The sequence below is a fragment of the Sebastes fasciatus genome, chromosome 2, assembly GCF_043250625.1.
Source record: "Sebastes fasciatus isolate fSebFas1 chromosome 2, fSebFas1.pri, whole genome shotgun sequence".
NCBI lineage: Eukaryota > Metazoa > Chordata > Actinopteri > Perciformes > Sebastidae > Sebastes > Sebastes fasciatus.
The window spans coordinates 33,656,074-33,679,025 of record NC_133796.1 but is presented as its reverse complement, the minus strand read 5'-3'; the positions used below and the strand labels follow the sequence as shown (position 1 = coordinate 33,679,025).

The window sequence follows — 22,952 nt, the reverse complement described above, 5'->3', positions numbered from 1 at the left end:
TTTTTTTAAATCATGGCAAAAGCAATATACAAACTCTTGCCAAAGACTTAGTATGTGGTCCATGTTTAAATTAAACACTGACAAAGAAAAGGTGCTTCTCTGGTTGTTTACTAAGTAAAGTGTCAAATGTCTGTGGTGTTGTTGAATTGTATTGTGTTATACTGCAAGGTGTTTTTAGTATTAAAGGGATAGTTCGGGTGTTTTAAAGTGGGGTTGTATGGCGTACTTATCCATAGTCAGTGTATTACTTACAGTAGATGGCGGTCTGCACGCCCCCAGTTTGGAGAAGCAGACAGGAGTTACCGCACGGAACCAAAGCAATATACTGCTGTGGACGGGGACTGCAACAAAACGTATTTTAGCCACCTAAAAGAAAGGCTCACCCGAAAAAATCAATATCAGTTAAAGTGTACGCTATATTTAGAATATTTTCACCGGTTTACCTTGCCGTCAGACAGTTCTATGTTTCCGACAGGGAACTGAAGCTGTCATCTATGCTCTCGCCAAAGCAACCAGACTCCCATTGAAGAAAACAGTAATTTTTCGTCACAGAACATGTGAGTTGCTGGTCTACCGCTGTCTCGATTGGTTAGTTTTTTTGTTTTATTGGTTAGTTCGGATTCACCAAAGTCACACAATAACACAAAGTAACAAACCGATCGAGGCAGCGGTAGACCAGCAACCCACATGTTCTGCAAAGTAAAATTACTGTTTTTCTCAATGGAGTCTGGTTGCTTTGGCGAGAGCATAGATGAATACAATGGCTTCAGTTCCTCTTTGGAAAGGGCTGTCTAACGGCAAGGTAAAGAGGAGAAAATATTTTAAATATAGCATACACTTAAACGGACATTGATTTTTTTTAGGTGGCTAAAATATGTTTTGCCGTCGGCCCCGCCCACAGCAGTACATTGCTTTGGTTCTGTGCAGTAACTCCTGTCTGCTTGTCAAGCTGATGGCGTGCTGACCGTCATCTACTGTAGGTAATACACTGACTATGGATAAGTATCTCATACAACCCCACTTCAAAACACCTGAACTATCCCTTTAAGTCTACCCTTATTAATATAATGAGGATGGACGCAATATTAGAAACACATAAAAGTATATAACTACAGCTCCAGGGTACTGCTTTCATCCAACCTGAACTCACCAGTGGCGTCAGTCGCAGTGACATCAACACTGTGTCCCAGGATGATATTGAGACACTCTAGATGTCCTCGTGTTGCAGCCAGATGAAACCTGGAAAACAAGAAGAGAGATGGAGGAAAAATCAAGAGAGGAAAACAGACGGAGGGAGATTTCAGAGAGTAGACAGCACAGAGTAGAGAAGGGCAAGTGAAAAAGTGATAGGGTGTAAAGAGAAGGGGGGTGAGGGTGAAACTTAAGGACAAGAGAGGGACTGCAAACGGACGCCTGGCTCCTTGCTATCAGTAAGATCAGCATTCTTGAAGCAAATAACAAGAAACCTCAGGGTCTGCATGACTCCAAGGAAACCAGGAGCTACACAAACAATGTTTTCCTTCTGTATCAGCTTCACTGCTGTATACGTGAGCACTATCAAAAGATAAGATTACCTGCAAAAACAGGTTGCACAAAACTACAGCCTCTCTTTTTGCTTTCTGTGGCACCACCTCTGGCACTATTCAAATTGAAGGAATGTTGATAAAATTTTACAATTGCAGAATGACAATATTCATGAGAGTTTAGCCTCTGTGTTGACTATCTAGCTTGCATAATGTGATAAAACTAAACAGCCTGCATGGTAACAAACAATACGAGTTATCAGTCATGTCACACTGCCCTAAATGTTTTTATTCATGTGTTTTTAGAGTTCATTTTTGAACTTGGAAACAGCAGCTGAGACCTTGAAACTCAACTTTTAAGCCAACATGGTTAAAAGTCAGGTTAGGGCTTTTCTTTGTAACAGGGTAACAGATTTATAGTGAAATTTGAAATGATATTGTTATTTAAGTTGGCCTTGTTTTTTGTTTTGGGAGTTATTTTTTTGTTGACATGTTTTTGGATTTCAGGATTGATTTTGTCTAGTTTTCATGTTGACTATCTTGTGCTTCTGTGTGTTTTCTTTGTTTTCTAACATCTTGGGACCATGTTGGAATTAAGTGTTTTCACTTTAACATGATAATCCATAAATAAAATCAATCAATCAATCATGGACGAGAAGTCCATAAAACGTTCAAAAAAAGAGAGGAAATTTGAATATCCACACTCCCATGACAAATGGTCAAACTCCATCTGCTAATGAGGATCATGTGAATCAATTGAAAGCCCCAGACCAGCTACTAAATGAACCTTGAAATGCGATTTGTCTTGTCAAATTTGTATTCATATTTAATTGCCACAAAGTTTGCATATTCCCTTGTTAATTGCCTTCTCAATAAGCAGTTTACCAGTGCATGTGTTTGCCAACATGTCTGTAATTGTCACTTTTGCCTGGAAACATTTCTGCTCCTCTTCTCTGATTTAACCCTCAGCAGCGCTGTCGCCAGCAGCCATGAAGGCCTGGAGAGCACTTGTGTGTAAACCAATCTCAGTCCGTCACCCATCAAGCTGCATGGACCTGTTTATACACTAACCCCGAGGTATCTGCCAAGGAGACAGCTAGGCTGTCACCTCAACACTGCCACGGGTATTAAAAGCCGTGTTGATGGCCAGGAGACGCTGGTTCTCTGGGGAGCAGTGGAGGGTCCTGACCTCTCGGGGCAAACAGACCGGAGCTATCCAAGTTAGGGGGGTATAAGTGATGGGACTCGTCAAGTTCATGAGCCACCGCATTTTTTAGAAGGTAACTGGAGGAATGCTTCTGAACTGAGTCAAAAATACATAATTGACCCTTCCTAAGTCCCACCCCTTTTTGCTCTGTGCTCCAATAACAGTTGAGCGAGCTTAAGTAACATTACTATGTAAGTCACATTACATTGTTGTCACAATGTTCACAGACACATTACATTGTATATAGTCACAGTTACTACGAGGAACTTTCATTTTGTATTGATTATGGCGGTCCCTGTGGACAAAAGCGGTAGTGTTTCCGGGCACCAGAGTAGGGATGCACCGATCCGACATTTTCAGTCTCGATACCGATAGCGATACCTGGTCTTTGGGGATTGTCCAATACCGAGTACCGATCTGATACCGATCATTCTTTTATGTGTAAGGCAACATCAGGCTTGACTTAAACATTGCCTTCCTAACTTTGTAAAACAAAATGTAACAAATAAATACATAGATGAAATAACATAAATTTAGTGATTTGTTATTTATTATTATTAATAAATCGTACACCAACAACATGGTAAAAAAAATCTTCAAAATGAACAGGAATTACAATTCAGGTGTAAACCATTTAATGAAGCAACAAATAGGTACAAATTTAATTCCAGTATATAATGTATATGTTATAAAAACATAGAATTGAATTTTAATAGATTGGCCCCATTGTCACCAATATCCGATCCAGCTATTTGAGTCTGTATCGGCCCGATATCGGTGCATCCCTACACCAGATTCCCTTTAGAAAACCTCTGGATTGTGGTGCCAGTGTTGGCTCCCAGCGGGGACCGGTGGAGCAGCGAGGCGAAACTCTGCACCTGGCTGGAGGAGGAGCCGCTGCTGCCGGGCGCAGAGCTCTACACCTACTGCCGGAGCTCCGACTGCAGGTAGCTGCTGGAGATCTGAGCTGAAGGAGTTTTTGGGGAACCTGCATGATTCTGTCTGATTTTGTTATTATGATCTCTGCTTGGTGCTGCTCTGAAGTATGTTTCTTTTTGTCAAGCTTGTCCGACCTAGTAACAGTAACTAAAGGGGGCGGGACTAAGGATCATGAATTGCAAACTTGAACTGGGGGTGATGGATTTCCTCTCAACTTTGTGATGAATAAAGAACGATGAGTCTTGTGACATTGAGTGCCACTAACAGCTACTAAGATGTTTTACACTGAAAATCATTATTTGCAACAACATTATGACTATATGCAAGAAAATCTAACACAGATAGATTTGACTTAAGGAGACTTAAATCCACTAAAATAGTTCTCCATAAAAAGTTAATAACTGTGGTCGGCACAGCTCAGACTGTGAATAAAAACAGCTAAATGTGGGACGAACACAAAGAATTGACTGCATTTAATTGTGGAGATATATACTGCTGACCCAGCTGGAGACCTCAGTAAAATGAATTTTAGAGACTAATGGGTCTGGCTTTAAGAGAGCACATGTTATTTCATCGCCACACCTGCTCCTTGGGCGGTTTTCAGGTTGACACAGTCGACAGGATATGGTTGCTATTTTTAGAGAGTGGAAAGGGAATAGTAAACCAGAGAGTATGCTGGTAGCTGAACCATATACAGTGTATGATAATGTGTGTCTCTAAAGGCACAGCAGTCAAAACACTGTGGCTGCTGCAGCTTCAAATACTACTGAATTATTTCTGTCAGGCTAGCTCAGTCATTGCTGCACATTGTTTTAAGAAGTCTGCAACTCTTCCGATGCGTTTACATGCCAGTGAGAAGCCACAACATTCATAATATCAAAGCTAGACTTCCCTGTTTGGTCGCCAGATTAACTTTTAAAGCTGCATTATTCATTTTTTCATGTGTATTATGAAAGTGGTCACTCACGATGAACCCAAACCGACTCATCACCAAATTCTGCTGTACTGTTTTCAGAAAATAAGCTTTGATTGACCCACTGTATGCTACCTCAGCACCAAACAACAAAAAGTCAGCAACTAGGCGGTGAAGAAAACTAAACATTTAGCAAGCAAAAGACCCATATATTTTTCTCAGGGGTTAGTGGAAAACACACAAGCACAACTAATAGGACTTAAATCTGTCAGGTGGCCAAAAACAGGATTGTAGGCATGCTGCTTTAAAGGTACAGTGTGTAGGATTTGGCAACATCTGGTGGTGTGGTTGCAGAGTGCAACAAACTGAGTACCCCTCCTCTCACTCCTCCCTTTCCATGACTGCGGTAACGTAAGCCGCCAAGTGAAACACCGTGGTAATGCGTTCACCTCGCTCAGAGGTCATCCTTACCATAATAACACTACTTTAGGAGCAACGGAAGTCAGATGACGGCTGGCGGTACCACGGTTCTGCAGCTCACGTTACCACAGTTTCACAAACGTGTCGGAAAACTACGGTGTCCTTCAGGTTACGTAGAAACGTGAAAAGCTCTCTGGAGCCAGTGTTTGGTTAGGCCGTTCTGGGCAGCATGGCAACATGGCAGACTCTGTGAAGAGGACCCGACCCCTATGTAGATATGAAGGGCTCATTCTAAGCTAACGGAAACGCAACGATTCTTAGTTTCAGGTGATTATACACTAATGAAATATGAATATTATATATCATTTCTGCTAATAGATAGACCCTGAAGTGTTAGACACTGTTCCTTTAAAGAAAAAATAACAGTTTGTAATTAGTTTCCCCACAGAGGTCCATGATTACAAGACATCGCTATTTAACATTCCTTTGCTGGCTTTTGCAGAGGCCAGAGAGCCATGGACACGTGTTGGTCTGTGTGTGGCCCACTGAACTATAAGCAGACTTGCTGAGTTGCGACTGTGGTTCACTTCTGTTGGGTAGATTTAGTTGGGTAGACTTAGCAAACGCGTGACCTCTTTCCATAAATGTTCAATGTGTTGATTTTATAGTTAACTAGCTGTGGTCTGTCCTCCCTGCAGGGGAACACTAAATGATGAGCGTGACTGTGTTTGTGTACAACAATGTCTGCAGTCACTGAATTTAGTTCTGACAAATTCTAGCACCTTATTATGAGACCAGGCATTTATCAGGTTGTGTGTATTATAATTATGTTTATTTACAAGCATTCATGTATACAATCATTGGTCTGTGCAATGGTGCCATGGGAGAATTTCACACACTGCTGAAAATACTCAGCACCTTTGCTTTTGGGATCTGTGGCTCCATAGTTTTATGCTTTAACAAAGCCTTTATCAAAATAAACCTGAAGCACGGGCCAGAGACCAGAGACTTCTTCATATATCTAGGATTAAACTGACGGCGCCGGCCGGGCCTCCCAAAATGCTGGTGTTGGAATCTGGTTACATTTAGCAATAAAACAAAGTACTTGCCTTTTTTAAACAGCTCAATGCATTGTTTTCCATTATGCTATTAGGATCATTAATAGGACCAAAACAAAGGTCTGTATGAGATACCTGGAACGTCTGTGGTCTTGGATGATCATGCAGCGTTAGAGAATCCATTGTACATATTTCAGTTGGGTTGACCTTAGGGGTATAAGAAAATATCGATACAAATGAGTATCGCGATATTATGTTTTGCGATACTGTATAGATTCTCTAAAATGCTGTATCGATTTTCAATTAAACTCTTAAAAATAAGACGGCCTGCCGGTGGACCCGGTTGTTATTCTGTCTTTCGGAGGTTGTACTGGGCTCAGTTTTAAAGCTAGAGAGAAGATACTGGTATTAAAAACCTAAGGAATCCATTGGTACCAACTATGTTATACTTGCATGTCATGGAGGAGGTTAAATAACGCTCCAAAGTTACATTCAATTTTGGAGAGGAAAAACTAGCATGGCCATTTTCAATCGGGTTCCTTGACCTCTGACCTCAATATGTGAATGAAAATGGGTTCAATATTGGTACCCACGAGTCTCCCCTTTACAGACATGCCCACTTTATTATAATCACATGCAGTTTCGGGCAAAAAACAAGTAATTTTTGCATGCACTACAAATGTGTTATTTTTATTTATTTTAAAATGGTGTATTATAATATTTCTGCATACTGGGATCCCTAAACAGTCTTGGAATTACATAAATTGGCTATGACTTGTGGATCCAATGAGCCCAATTGTATTCATGTGTAATGATGTTAGTCCCCATAGGAGCCATTTCACATATTATGCATATGGAGGTATGTCTTTATACTATGATTTGAAAAAAGAAAATCAAAATATATCGTCTTGCTTACAATATCGCAATATATCTAAATATACCCCTGTATCATGAAAAGTATCGTATCGCCAGATTCTTGCAAATTCACAGCCCTAGTTGACCTACTTTTCTCCTTACACCTTCCATTTCTTTCTGTCCCATCTCTCTCTTCTTCTAATGAAACTTTGTGAAGGGTGTAAATCCAGCTCAAAACCTGAGGTTCCCACGGAAAAACCCTACCATACAAAACATGGTCCTTCAAGATGTCAACTGATCCTGATAATAGCCTGCAGCTGGGCCAAAACATATTACTCGGTGTTGCAAGCACCACAGTGGATCGGATCTGTATGTACAGGGAGTCATTTCCTGTGGGGACTACATAAACAGCCCTCCAGCCAATGTGGTCAAGCCTTCAGCGGCCACAAGCATTCTTTATATCAGCTCCCACACTGACCTCCAGTCAGATGGACACCAAGAGAGAAAGTACTGGATATAAAAATGGACACATAATAATATGCAACTGCAAACGCAGGGCAGCTGGGTGAGGTGTTAAGGTTGAAATGTGCACCAGGGTCTCCGTAGCTACGGGATATTTGTGAGGGGACGGGATTGTTTTTAGTTTTTTTTCCTAGGGTCATGCAGGGAGACTTGGAGGCAAGAGGTAGAACTATTTTTGAGTAAGAGTGACCTAATTCTGATGAAATCCCCATCTATGGACGCTTTATCTGGGAAACAGGGCTGGGAATATGGAGGGGAGACCACAACAATGTTTGGAATTTGTGATGCTCAGCATTTTTAGATTGGGAAATATTTAAAAAGGGCATAGTAGATAGTAACAATCAAGAGAAAACTATGTGTGTCAACATACTGACCATGGATGTGTGTGTGTGTGTGTGTGTGTGTGTGTGTGTGTGTGTGTGTGTGTGTGTTTGTTTGTGTGTCCATGTTTACTCACGCTGAGCGTCCTTCCACGTCGAGCTTGGTGGGGATGATGCCCTTCTTGCTGAGAACAGCAGCCACCTTGTCCGCCTCGCTCCGTTCCACGGCCTTCATCAGCCGATCATCATACTTGTTCCAGTCTGTGTTCTGACAATAAAGACAGTGAACTATCAGATATACAGTAGGTTTGACAGTATTTCCCAAACCAAATAGCTCAACGAATACCTACTTTAGTTTAAAAGTAGAGTGTACTACCTGTAATTTGACTGATGAATGCAACAGTGACACACGCATATGAAGCAACAAAGAACATTTCGGACACAGAAACAACAACAGACATACTGGTAATGTAATGCGTCCATTTGTAGTACAATAATAGACATGATGCAGAATGTGCCAAGAATGTGCTGTGCTGCAGTTTCACTAACCCGCCCCCCCCATGAGTGATAGCTACAAAGCATGGGAATAGAGTACTTTAAGGCTTCTGGGAAGCACACTTTAAGTATACTGGAGGTCAAAAATGAACAGAGAACACAGGCACAAATGAAACCTTAACTGAGTTTCAAACACACGCCATTTGTATGCACACAGCAGCAACGCACTGAAACTAAATAATAAGAGAATAATTAAACCAAACATACAACACTTTGACAACATGTACAATAGTTGTGAAGCAATGAATGAGTCACCAAATTAATCCACCGATGATAATTGTCTCAATTTGCCTCAAGAAGAATTCCTTCACTGCATTAACCTTTGTTAACTTTTAGGTAATTCAATTTGTAAACAAAAGCATGAGAACATAACAGCAATCATATGAATAGATTACGGTGACAAACTGTACCCAATGAATACCTACAAAGTGCATGGAGGTGCATTTCAGCCAGCGGCTCATCTTGGGTGAGTGGAGCTGGTCCTTGACCCGTGCTACTGAAAAAGATGCCACGGTTCCGGTTTACAAAAGCAAAAACTGAGGAAAAAAAGCGTATAAAAAAATCCCCTCCGTCTCTCAGTGCACTCAACCAGTGAGTGCAACAAAAAAAGGATGAGAAGACAGAAGGGTGACAGTCTCTAACCGCAGCGGAGGTCCTCTAATGGAAGGCTCAACCTCTGGAGTTTCCCTCACTTGAGGCAGAGAAGTTTATTTGGCAGGATTTTCTAAGCATTCCTGCGTTGCTCACGGGCTCTGCCTGTAAGTTCATCACTGCACAGCAGTTTGGTTGATGGTTAAAGGGAGGAGAAGGAGGAGTAAAGAGGAGGAAGGAATGGAGGTGGAGAAGCAGTAGGGCCAGCCCTGCCAGCCCTGGGACCTGCCCTGGCCGGCAACTGCAACTCCTCCTCTGGGGGGAAAGTCAGCTCAGCCTGGCTCCCTCTCGCCTCCCCCAAGTGCCTCCTCCTCTATTCTCGGCTTTATCCTCAAACCTTCTGTTCAACTCTTCTTCTGTTTTGATATTCTTCCTCTTGTTCTCTGGATTGTTTTCTATCTATAAAAGCTGAAAGCTACTACAAGTAAAGAGCTTCTCTCTTTGCCTCTCGTCTATGAGTGGTCTCCAGCGTCTTCACCCCACCAAATGGCAAGTCAGTCAGGCTCAGTGGGGTAAATATGTGAGCTCTCCCAGGTTTAAAATATCACCCCCTCCCTGGTAAACAGCGGTGGTGCAGACAGCCCTGTAGACTGGTTACCTCTTTATTTTTTGACCCTCCAACCTTTCTGTAGTGACTGATAGGAAGACAGGGGCTAAGAATACATTCTGGACATGCCTGCACCGTGAGTAATGGCTTTAGTGTCTATCACCACTGCCAGCATGAAACAAGGCCAGCCAAAAAGACCTTGCTTACATTGCCACCCCCCCACCACCATGCTCCCTGCTTGCCTCCATCTGAAAATATTAATGTCAGAGGGGGATTATGCTTTGCACATTTGAAGTGGTCTTGGCACTGACCCTCACAGGACACTACAGGGCCAAGAGCTGCTGTTAACCCATCCATCTAAAGAGGGTGGTGTGGCTCCAAAGCCCCGTGATCCCGAGCTGCACGGTAGCGAGGTTAGATGTCAGACTTTTTACAACCATCAGTCTGAGACTGCAGCTGCACCAAAAACTACTCTGCCTCTTCACTTACACTAATACCCACAAACACTGCAAAAGCACAACCTTCACTTTTATTAGGTAAAACATCACAAGAAAAAAAAAAAAAGGTACGGAGACAGCAACCCAAGGACCCGTTTAATTTACACACTGCATCAGCTCCTTGCGGCCTCAAGTTACCGTCCGCTGCCAGACTGGCGTTAACAGAGCGGCACCATATCCACAAACATGCAAAAAGACCTCCTCCGCATGACATGTCATATGAAGAAGTAGGTGTCAACTTACGAAAGCTGCTCAGCCTAGCATAGAGACAAAGGCGCCAAAATGGCACCTAGCCACGCAGCATGCTGGACATCGGTCACGTAAATATCTCACATGGGTGTGCTGGTGTGTGTGTGTGTATTTGTTCGGGAATCTGTTAATGTATTAGTTAATGATAGGGCTATTGGCAAGTAAGTTTCCACTGAAGCACTCACTCACTTACTGACACAATCAAATATCACGATAGGTTTTATTAAAGTATAACTTGATGTTTTAAAGTGATATTGATTATCGATGCCTTCATAAAATGATCATCAAATTATCCAAACTTGAATCACTTGACTGCAGCCTTTAAGACCAGGAAAGACGATGACGAGAACACATGACGATATCCAGTTTCATGTGATGACGTCAATATGATGTCAATGTAATCTCCCTGCTTTACTTTACACGCTGGAATAATGACAGTAAATTCAAGCAGATGAATGTGCGTCGAGTTTATTTTAAATTACTGAGCTCAACGATATTTAATCTGAGGTGTGTGTGTAGGGATAAAAGATATTGTAAAACTAAAATTACCGCCTCTTGGCTGTATGCCTCCGCCAATCAGTCAAGTTGCAGTTTACGTCCATGTCTGTCCAAAATGTCATTACTACATCATTTTATCCTATTAGACATTTGTATGAAATTGTAATAATTGTATTAGTAATTAGCAAAGGAATTCTTGAGTTATGGACAAAAATGTGTTTTGCTGAGGTCACAGTGACCTTGACATTTCACCACCAAAATCTAATCAGTTCAAACATGAGTACAAGTGGACGTTTGTGCCAAATTTGAAGAAATACCTCCCAGGGAAAATGATGCGTTCACGAGAATGGGTGTGTGTACGTATGTACGTAAGGATGGACGGACAACCCGAAAATATAATGCAGATATTTTCTTTTCTTTTGCAATATATGTACGTTATGATTTTTGTAAGCTTAAAATTTCACTAAATATTTACAGCTTTTAATTTTTGTAGCTTTAAAAAGGTAGCTCTAAAAGATTTACAAATTTTTGCTCCATGTCTTGTTTATTTTTATGTTTATGTTTATTAAAACCAAAATATTGCACCATATGTAGCATTTTTATTCAACATTACTTTGTTTTTGACTGCTACTTTGGTCTTTTTACGCATTTCAAAGTTAGATACAAATATCTACATAAGATGTTTCTTTTAGCATGTTTTTATTTCATTGTGCACTGAACAAATAACGCTGCACAGATAATGATCGCAATTTGTAATTTGACCCTTAGAGGTCACAGCATCGTTGGCATAGGTATGTTGTTAAATAGCACTGGGAACTGACTAATATCTTTTAGTCAAGTCTACAGCCACGCTAGCTGCCCTGTGAAGCTGTGCTTTGAGCTAAATGCTAACATCTGCATGCTAACATGGTCACAATGACAATGCTTACGTGTTAAGATGTTTAGCAGGAACAGTACAAAGTTTACAATGATCAACAACATAGTTTTGTGTGTTTGCATGAGGGCTGTGTATTGGCAAGAATCTTGCGATATGATACCTATCATGATACAGGGGTTATGATTCAATATATGGCAATATATTGCGATTTTCTAAATGTAGTTTTAGGAAAACTGTCATAATATAAAGAACACACCACCATATGCATAAAATCTGAGTCAAAAAAAGTTCAGAGCTGAGGCTGATGGGAATGTTATTGATTTTGCAAGTATTTTTATCCATAAACCAATGTATTGATGATGGTGCTGGATGAAAACTTAAGGAATTACCAAAGTATTATAATTCATCCTGAGAGGGACATGAATGTGTGAACAAAATTTCATGGCAATCCATCCAATAGTTGTGCAGATATTTCACTCAACCCCCCCAAAAAAGTCAACCTCATTATGGTCAGGATTCATCCTCTGGGGACCATGACTATCTGGACCAAATTTTGAAATTGTTGAGATATTTCAGTCTCTACCAAAGTTGTTGACTGACCGACCAGCTAACGTTACCATCCCAAGGACCACACCGCTAGAGTGGCTACAAAAAGGAGAGGAGCCGTTCAATGCAGAGAAGTTAAATAATATTTGTAATATGCTCAATTTGTGCACAAACGCTGGCGCTAAGGAGGAAAAAAGGACACAAACTGACTTGGACTTTTAGAGTCCCCTGATTACATTGCATCGTATACTGTACTGTTGGTGCTAAATCTATGTTCACCCTGGTTGCGTGCAACTGAAACAAACACATTACCTAAAGTTTCTATTTTAACACAGTGACCTTGAGGACAAAACATCACCTGACACTGGATGAGCCAGTTCAGGCTTCTACCTGTCCACACAGATTATTCTGGGTGTCAGTTAGAGGCTGCTGTCATCTTCAGTTCAGGTTTTCCATCACTGTCTCCAGACTGTAATTCTTTCCAACACCTCAGTTTCCTGCCCCTCTCAGCCCCTGGCCAGACTAATGAGTCTCTGATGTCCTCACAGATGAAATCACCAGCAGGAAATATCTAACTGGTCATCTGATAACAGACCGAAGCCAAGACCAAAACATAAAGCTCTATGCCAATGTGTCAAGTGATAGTGGTGTCCAATGCTAAACGGCAGTTACTGAAGTGTTTTATAAGAATGTGATCATGGGGATGCTCATGATTGCAGGAGACATCTGTGGAGAGACATTATGTCATGAAATGTAAAACTTTGACCTTTGAGGGGCAAGGTGGATAGGTATCTGGAAGTACAGACCATTTGCAGTAATTCATCTCTTTCCTATAAGTACTTTAAATTAGGGATGAAACCCAAGTTGACTGAAGTACAAGTTCAGTTGTTGGTTACTGGACTCACTCCTGTTCATACTGGCCGTTAAGGAAGGATCTAAGCGTGGTTGCAATGTAAGAGAGGAAGAAAAAAAGTTCTGGTCCTGTGCAAAAAATGCATTCAAAAATGAATCTGAAGCCAATATGAGGCTTCAGCAAATCGGTCAGTATCTTCCAAATTTACTGTGTTTTTAACACAAAATTCCCTCCACAGCAGCTCAGCAGGGAAACACTGTCCATGGAAAAGCAAAGATGGAATTTCATACTAAAAAGTTTAACTAAACACTAAAAAAAATCCTCGACCAAAGAAATTCTTAGTCGAATAACACTCATGTACGATTTAATTTAATCGTCAAATCTGTAAAACTGAGTTCCTCCTCCACAAAGAATCACACAAAAGCACCACTTTAAATCTTGTTTACCAGAGATTGATCGGAGTTTGTGAGTGATTGACAGCTGCTCAGAGACGGCAGGCTCCAGCTCAGCTCTGATTGGTTGTTTTCCTCCGGTCTGTGAAATCTTGCAGATGCCATTAGAGCACACAGAGGCACATGATTTTTTTCAGATTACCTATCTCATGCACTACTGTCAGGATATAGTGACCAAAACTTTTTTTAATTATATTTGCTACAATTCTAACCACTGCAGCTTTAAATGCCTATTTTGGTGAGATGATGCATTGCACACCAAACTACTTAATTTGGATTCTCAGACCTACAAATGACAGAGCATGCTATTATGATCTAAATTAAGTCAAATCTTGTCATTTTTATCCTCCTACTGTAAAACATCAGAGCATTTGTCTGTATGTGTATATCTGTTAGCCTCTGTTAGCACAGCATTATCATCTGTGTTCATAGTGTGAAATAGTGATAGAAGCAATACATATAATACGAGTTTTAAGAGGTTAATAAAAAATTGCAAGTTGTGTTAATGCGTTAAAGAAATTAGTGGCGTTAAAACAAATTTGCGTTAATGCGTTATTTGGCGTTAACGTTGACAGCCCTACTAATTAGCATTAAACTCAAAGTACAGCTGAGGATGGGAAGGTCAGTTTTGTAGGCATTTGGTCATAAACCAAAGTATTGGACAAATAAGAGTTTTAACCTGATGGTGGCGCTAGTTTTATCCTAAGTGGGGCATGAATGTCTGCACCAAATTTTCCCTAATTAGCAGTTTATCTGAATAACTACAACTTATGATGTGCGTTCTGACTTATTTGATAATTTAAGAGGTAGACATACCAATACCACACAAACCAATTAACTGAAACCAGTTCAAACTAACTACAAGTGAGAAAATGAGACGTTCTGACGACCCATATCATTTTTCAATACTAAGCATGAAATCTTTACTTGTAGTTCATGAACAGGCCCAAACATGACACCAATCATCTGTTAGTATTTTTATCATGCATCCCCAGAGATACCTGTTTGGGATATTAAAATAGCTGCATGCTGTCTGAGTAGCTCAGTGACAAGCTGATTTATTGGTGCAATATACCTTGGCAGTGAAAAGCCAAAACTCTATCTGCACCAGTGTTAATGAGAAGAGAGCTCAAATACCAGAAACGGTGCCACAGAAATCTGTAGAAGTTTACATGAGTCTCAGCTGTTACCCAAGAAGAGGATTTAAATAAACAACGCAGGAACAAAATGCTTGCCAGAGCAGCTATCAATTAAAAAACAAGTGTATCCTGTTTGATTGTCTATAAAAACATATTTAATTTTCAGTCAGTCATTCCTAAAATAACCGCTGAGTAGTAGAGCAGCTATTATTAATTCAGTGGGATGGAGAAGATTTTTAAGGACAATGTTCTCTCTCCACCCAGTCCTACTGTCACCCTCTCACAACAATCAGCAGGGTTTTTCTGGGACCGCTGTTAGCAGTAGCAGTTTTACACCTCCACACACCCTAATACACCCCCCCGTCTAATCTGTGACGATAGACCTGTGCATGAAGTGGTGAGCTGTGCAACTGTCTGGGCATGTAGAGTGTAAGTGAAACCCCTCAGGGGCTGAGACAGAAAGGGTGGAGGAGGAGAGAAAGAGAGAGAGATGAACAAATGTGTAAAAGAACAAGTGGAGAGGTGAGAAAGTGACAAGATATGGCATGCTTGCAGCCAATCTGTCGTTACGGGACAGGTAAATTGATGCTTCAGAGTGAAAGCCCTTCTTGGATTGGGGTCAAACCCCCACTGATGGTTCAGGCCAGGTGTCAAGGGTAAAGAGACGCTCTGTTTTTGGTATGTACACGAGGCACTCGCTGCATATCTGGGTAGCTGCTAAACACAGGACCACTCTTGCTGGGCAGAGTGTGGGCTGGATGCAAGAGGACACACAGACAGACACGCCCTCTTGTGGTGTACAGAAAAATGACAGGTCCAATTTACTAAAGTCTATTTGTATCACAGAGAGAAAGGGTGACCACTGGTCGTCTTCACTGTTGATTTTGTCCATACAAGATAGTCTCTCATCTCTTTGCATTGTCAATACTTGACTGTCAAAACCACTATATGCCGTCAAGAGGGTTGGAAGCAAATTTATCCAGTCTGGTCCGGTGTGCAAGCTTAAACCAGTTTGATTTTAGGAGATACAGTATCACAAAACATAATATATATATATTTTTTCATATATTTTCAATATTTTCTTACACCCCTATCAGCAACCTGTGCTGATGGCGTCACGGTGCTAAATCCGACTGGTATTGCTTTAGAAAGCAATAAAACAATGTGATTAACATAATAATATGTTTGTTTATAAACAGACTAACGCAGCCACTAGTGTCTGACAGGCCGAGGCAATTTACTGCCGAGCTGAGGCAAGATTAAGGGGCAAAGGTGGGAGGAAGATTGTGTTGTGTTTGTTTACTAAAAAGCTCATGTTTTTTTGGGGTGACGAGACAGAGAGACAGTTTAGTCTCAAAGAAAACTAAAACTGCGGCAATATGGCAACATTTTGGATTTGACGCCAACGAAAGAGGTGAGCCGAAAAACCAAGTGGACTGGAGTCGCTACACTCCCATTCATGGCCTCTTTGTCTCAATATGTTCTACTTGGGAGCGGCTGCTGAGACATCTCGTGGCCTTGATACTGACTGACTGAAAAATCACAACGTAGTTCAATAATGTGACAACATGCTGGGTGACTAAGGGTACTATGATACGATATTTAATCTTAATATTGAATACTAAGGTACAGTATCTGTGGATTAAAAAAAATATATGTATTACTAATTCACTTTGTGAGAAGAGTCAAATTGTGTTGACAGCAATGCTTTGAGACCAGGGACACACAAATTACAAACTAGTACCCATCGTGTTTGCCTATAAAAGCATTAAAGCCTGCGACCTTTTCAGTAAATGTGCATAAATTGGGCTTCCATTACACAGAATAACGGAAAACTCATCTCAAAATAAAAACAAATCTCTACAAATTGACCTAAATTAAGTGCAAATATAGAACACACATTTACTGATTGAACCAGAAGGCACCCTCTGTACTAGGACACATCTAAATCATCACCAGTGTGGCCAATTGTTTTATGCCGTTGCATAATAAGAATCATACAAGTTTGCTAAAAAGCACCAAGAATACAAGAAGATTTCTAAGGCACTAAATAGCCCTCACCGTACAGTAAGGTCATTTCTAAGAAAAAGAGCTGGCTGCCCACAAAAGCTGATAAAAACTGATAACATGGTCTGTTTTGTGATACTTGAGTCAAGCCAGAGCCTGTCGAAAACACAATACAACCCATGTGGTGAAGTGGATTACTGGGAGCCTCCCGCTGACCCTCTAATGCTATCCTCACTTGTGTTGCCCAGAGACACAAAATGGAGACTAGCTGGTCCAGCTGCTGGGTCACACCATTTTAGATGACTTATGACCCAGAGGGCAAAGCCTTTCCTTGCTATTTTCTTCTACTTCCGACACCCGCTGCCAGGGCAGGAGATCAGCTTTCCAGTTGCCCAAACCCAGTGAACTTTGCCCCTGCCAGCTCCCCAGTAGAGACAGTCTCCACAGGATGATGAAAAACAAAAAGGCCATAATATAGTTTCTGAAAGACAATGGTGGCATTCATGAGAGATATGTCAAACTCCTCCATTATCAGTTGTTGATAACTGAACAGTCTATCTGGTCAAAAAAAACCTTTGAAGGTAAAGCTTTCTTATCTCTGCTGCCTTTATCCCAAATGGATTTGGAGGATTATACTTTACCACTAATGTGTTTTTCAGTCCTGACAAGTTCCTAAAAATAATCAGATCAGATATATTTATTTCGAACATGTAACAAGAAAACAAAACAAGTATAGTAGTAGTAGTTTTAGTCCTATTTTTCCAACGTGTGTGTGTGTGTATGTTTTTCAAATGTGTTTTCATTTTACACTGTTTGATGTTGAGCCCTGTCAAAGGAACATTTCTGTTACTTTGTGATAGACAAAGTTTGTCTATCTATAAACAATAAAATGAACAATAAACATATACAGCAAAATAAACTACACAAATAAATAAATATTGGATTTTCGAAAAGGAGTAAGCAGAAGTAAACAATTATAAGGTCCTACCCCTAGTGAACTTCATTTTTATCACATATACACATATATAATCATCTTTATATATATATATATATATATATATATATATATTCTATTATCAAGGGGGAACACTTAGCTATTATTCTAAAACTATGGTTAGAAAGTGCAGTGCTTCTTTCTAAAGTTAGAATCTTAGAATCATTAGATACAAATGATATTCACTGAGACGACATGAAATTACAATATGTAGAAGAAAGTCATGTGTATTTCATGGCAGGAAGATGTTTGATTCCAATTTCAGAACAGTAACAATTGTCTATTTGAATGAAGCAAGCCTGTAATTTATTGCTCTATGTAAATGTAAGTTACATGACACTGATATAAAGTAAAAGCCAATAAGATGCCACTTAAATTAAATAAACAACATTTCCGCCTAAAATGTAATTCATCCTTCCATATTTAACCATGCTTGCGATATGTCTCTATTTCAGACTGAAATACCTCAACATCTACTTGATTGATCTGCACAAAATTTTATATAGACATTCATAATTGCCAGAGGATGGATCATGACTTTGGTGATCCCCTGGCTTTTCCTCCAACACCACAATAAGGTTGACATTTTTGTTTTTTAGTAAAATGTCTTGACAACTAATGGATGGTTTGCCATGAAATTGGGTGCAGATACCTATAGGCCCTGTTCAGACCTGGTATTAACATGTGTCCTGAGTGATCGGATCACAAGTGGATAGTTCTAAGTACAGGTGTGAACACCTCAAGACACATTGAGGACGCATTGAGATCCGATCAATCAGACCACATTCAGAGGTGGTCTGGGCCACATATGGCCACATTCTTTTAGCAGTGTGTATGCAAATGCATCCTGGGCCACATTGAAGGCTCGCCTACTCAACTGACGTCCCGCTTGGATCAGTGGGGTCTCTGTGCTCCTCATGTGAATAGACAGGCAGACACGAGCGCTTGTCTGCCTCGCAACATGGAAATGGCCTCTGTGCTCTACTGTATTCTGTCGGTACAACTGCATTTTATTGAAATATCTCTTATCTATAGGCTACAGACTACAGACTAGGCACGCAAAGTGTATTATTATCATACTGTCGGAGATGTGTCGGTGTTTTTGTTCCATAGTGCCCAGAGGATGAATTCTAACAACTTTGGTGGGCCAATGACTTTTCATCTAACGCCTCCATCAGGTCAAATTTTTAAGGTGTCCAATACTTTCGTTTATGACCAAATACATTCAAAACTAATGACATTCCCATCAGCCTCAGTTGTACTTTGTGTTAGCACATGTTAGCATGCTCGAAGCATTTTAAAAGAAATAAATTAATTCCAAAACAATTTAGAGCAAAAAACATTATGAGGGCACCAGTTCTGTACAAGGTTAAAATACAAATTTCCTGTAAAATGCCAAGAGCTTAGCTGACACATTTTAATAGCCATCACTGAAGCAACAATGTCCGCAGCAGGAGAATTAAAAACAAGCAGGGTTGTGGACTTTGGCTGTAGATGGGATCGCTGATATTATTGCAGCTGGTCTGACAACATGGAGATAAAAGAAGAAAACAAGGCAGACAGAGAGCCGTGGGGCTATGAAATTATTTCCAATCAGCTAGTAATTTGAACTATTTACAGTGGGTCACTAATGCAGAAACATTACAGTAAATTACCAAGGTGGTGAGTGACTATATAAAAAAAAAAAAAACATTAAAATTAGCATTTTAAGTGCCATGAGAGACAATAAAGGAATGCAAACTATGGAGAGAGACACACAGACAGAAAAATCTGGGTGTCTACAATCCGTGTTTATACATGTGACTGTGTGGTACTTTAATGTTAATGTGGCTGAGGGTAGTAATGTGAAGAATGAAAGCTGTTTTTTTTATCTCACCTCAAGAAAAATGATGAGGCAACATCAAGGAAAACACTACAGGAGTGTTTTGTCTTACATGGCCATATTTGGTTAAACGAGGAGCTCTTTGGGCATGCTGGTACTTGGGCACAAATACTAGTGATGATGCTTGTTTGGCCAGAACTTGCAAGTCATCACACACAGGCAGGGCGAGGAATGTGACTGGAGGGTTGGTCAAATGGATTAGGCTTCATAAAAACATGCATACACTAAAAAATATTTCTCCATAGTCTTATGCAGGCTGTTCTCATATATCGTTCATAGCTACTGTATACCTACAAAAAGTAATGCCTTGTAATTTGTATATATCCCATGAAATCAGCCCATATGTAATCCAGGTAATGGTGAAGCAGGAAGTATAAAGAGTGAAAAACACCCCGTAAGGAGGAGGTCAGGTAGGATGGGAGGGTCAAAAAACACTGGACTTTCGCCCAGGAGACCGGTGTTTGTACCCTATGTGAAACTAGAAGTCAATATTTATTTATTTGTCACGTAATTTCCGCACTTAAGTAACACCACTTCTGGAGTTATTTGAACCCAAACCACAATCACAAGTTTTGTTGCCTTAATCTAACTAAGTTGTTTCCTGAAAAGACTGTATGCATGTAACGAGCGGAAATTGAGACATGCGTCACGTGTTGCTTGACACCGTTGTATGAGGATTCCTTGTCTTATGGAATGTATTAAAACAATGGTTGCTCAATGCCATAATGTAACTTTTATTTGCTATGAGGTAAGAATTCACTTTAGTCAGAGGTTATAAAATTTCCACAGCCACTATACATTATGCCTACAGTTGTGCAACAGACTACATCAGTAAACATTTTCCATACAATCACATCTGCCAAATCTCAGCCGTAAAGACATCTGATGAGAAAACTATGTAAAGAAATACATTTAAGTAATACAAATAATAATTTTTAAAAAATCAATTAAAGTGCCGAAAATGACATTTGAGCTGCTGTATTAAATTCCTGAAAACAACACTCGACTCCCATGGTGTAAGATAACAATCGGGTATAGAGCAGGTATGGACTTGCCCCTTCGACAAGTGAAATGCTCCACCTATTCTGTCCTATGACCAAGCTCTGAGTAAACAGGTCTTCCTGGAAAAGTCTCCTTCCACATCTCAAAATAGAGTGCTGCAGGAATGAGTCCTAAAACCCAATGAGTCAGTATTTTAGCACTTACGGTTCCATGGTCTGGAAGTCAATGGTTTTTTTTAATTGATTTTTAGTTAGAAGCCTGAAATAAGGTCTATGGTTAACACAAGACCTTAATTTTTAACGTTTGGTTCTATGATATAAAATACATCAGTAAATATCCCACTCATGAATTTTGAAGCTTTTATGTGTCTTAAAAGAGGCGGTTGCTAACAAGTGGCTAAATGAGACTACTAAAAGTCATCACACCGACTTGTCCACCTTTACAGCCTCATTGTGTATACTCACGCTCATGCAACCATGGTCTAGTTCATTTATAGCCTAATGGTAGCTTTTTACTTTTGGTGATTGCATTCACACTTCAAAAACATGGCTCACATACCCCCGCTCAATGCTTGACCCCTACTAAAGTAGGGCCAACGGTTTTGCCCTTTAGGAACTAATGGAATAAGTCTATAAAGCACAATGTAGCTTGTTATTAGCTCACTTTCCTCAAGTCCAGGGTGCCCTGGACGTCTAACCCCTAACTAGACCACACTGTCAACCATCATTCCAAATTTCAAGTTAAATAGTTTCCGGAGTTTTGCTCCAGAAACGAAAGTGTGACACGCGAACGGACAGAAGGACGGATGGAAAGACAGACAATGTATTCATTACAATGGAAGAGGGAACCCATGCGATTTCTGGGTTGGCCTACAAAAATACGTCATCCCTGCAGCACTCTATACTTTCAATATACAGTGTATGGACCTTTAGAAGTCACATCACCCTCTTTCTAATCAGCAACATCACAGTCAAATCTGCTGCACTTTGTGTTTCTCAGCAAAACTCTCTCAACAGTAGAAGCAGGATTGTCAGTCAATGAGAATCGAGATTCGGTTCCCGTGAGAACCAGTTCCCGGTTGTCCGATTCCTTGGAATCACATGCCCCCGTGACTGTGGATTCCTCTTATCGATGCTTTCCGACATTTACACATGTACGGAGTATAACAAAGCTACTAATGTTATCAGAGGTTCCATTGAGTTACATTATGATGTGCTCAAGCTCAGTAAGAATGAGTATTGGGCGATGGTAAATTATGATGTTATCATGATGTGTTCAAATGTAATGTTGTAAAATTTAGCTTATTGCAAGAAACTTGAATAAATACAGTTGTTTGAAGGAGATAGATTTCAAAAGTGGCAGATAACATTTCTGAGTGGCAGACAAAAAAAAATTAAACAATTTCAGACTCTGAGTAGAAGCCAAGCCAGCAGTGGTAGGTGTGGAAGTGGAAGGCATTAATTAGCTTGCACTAATTAATCACGCTGTCTATTTTACAGAGGACACTGACTTTTGCAAAAAGTTTGAAAAAGTTTTACAAGTTTCTGATAAAGCAGAGACACTTGTCTAATCTGCAGAGAGACAGGAACATAGAAACACACACAGAGCACAGCTTGACGAGGCTTAGTCTGAGCCATGTCACAGCAGTTTGTCCCTCATCAGCACAATCTTTGTGCTCCTGTTGCTCAGCATGCTGGACTACATATGTGTGTGTGTGTGTGTGTGTGTGTGTGTGTGTGTGTGTGTGTGTGTGTGTGTGTGTGTGTCTGTGTGTGTGTGTGTGTGTGTGTCGGCTGATGTCAACTGTAGCCCACCCAAAGTCAGTCAATAAGCTCAGCCCCCTCTCACATGACAACCTCCCCCAACATTGGTAATCTCTCCATCACTAACCCAACACTTTTCATATTACACACACACAGTCCACCAATTGCATGGTGACCTGTAATTTACACATGACAAACAAATAAGATGGAAACAAACACACACATGCACATTGCCACCACACACACAGTTATGGTCTTCCACAGGGTGAGCTCTCTGTGTGGGAACACAGTCGGGTAACGCTGCAGAGATGACCTCATGGCTGCCTGCCCCCATGGAGCCAGACATTAATCCTAAAAACACAGACCGTCACGCTACCACCTACTCTACAGCCAACATAACGTCCAGCCTAAAACAAACATCTGCTGATCCTGTCTGGGAGTTTGCCCCCTACAGAGAATATAAGTAAAATGTCTATGTGAACAAATACAGTGCTATAATCCAGGAAAACCTGCAGTACTAAGAAAGAAAAATACAAACAGAAAGGTTGGAGATTTCAGTTGGTCCTTTGTTCCTAACAAGATATCAATTACTACTACAGACTGCAATGAAATCTGATATAGGTATTCATGAACCCCTAATGGCTTTGCTGACCCCCAGAGTTATCCAAAGAGCCACCATCTGG

General features: G+C 40.5%; 1 protein-coding gene across 1 annotated transcript in view; it reads right to left on the bottom strand.

The window, feature by feature from the left end:
• uacab (uveal autoantigen with coiled-coil domains and ankyrin repeats b) overlaps nucleotides 1-22,952 on the bottom strand; it is a 61,508-nt gene that overhangs the window by 23,599 nt on the left and 14,957 nt on the right. The window contains exons 2-3 of the mRNA XM_074621038.1: nucleotides 7,895-8,025; nucleotides 1,151-1,239 (exon numbers count right to left, since the gene is read on the bottom strand). Coding sequence (XP_074477139.1) covers nucleotides 1,151-1,239; nucleotides 7,895-8,025 — 220 coding nt within the window. The remainder of the gene's footprint in view (nucleotides 1-1,150; nucleotides 1,240-7,894; nucleotides 8,026-22,952) is intronic.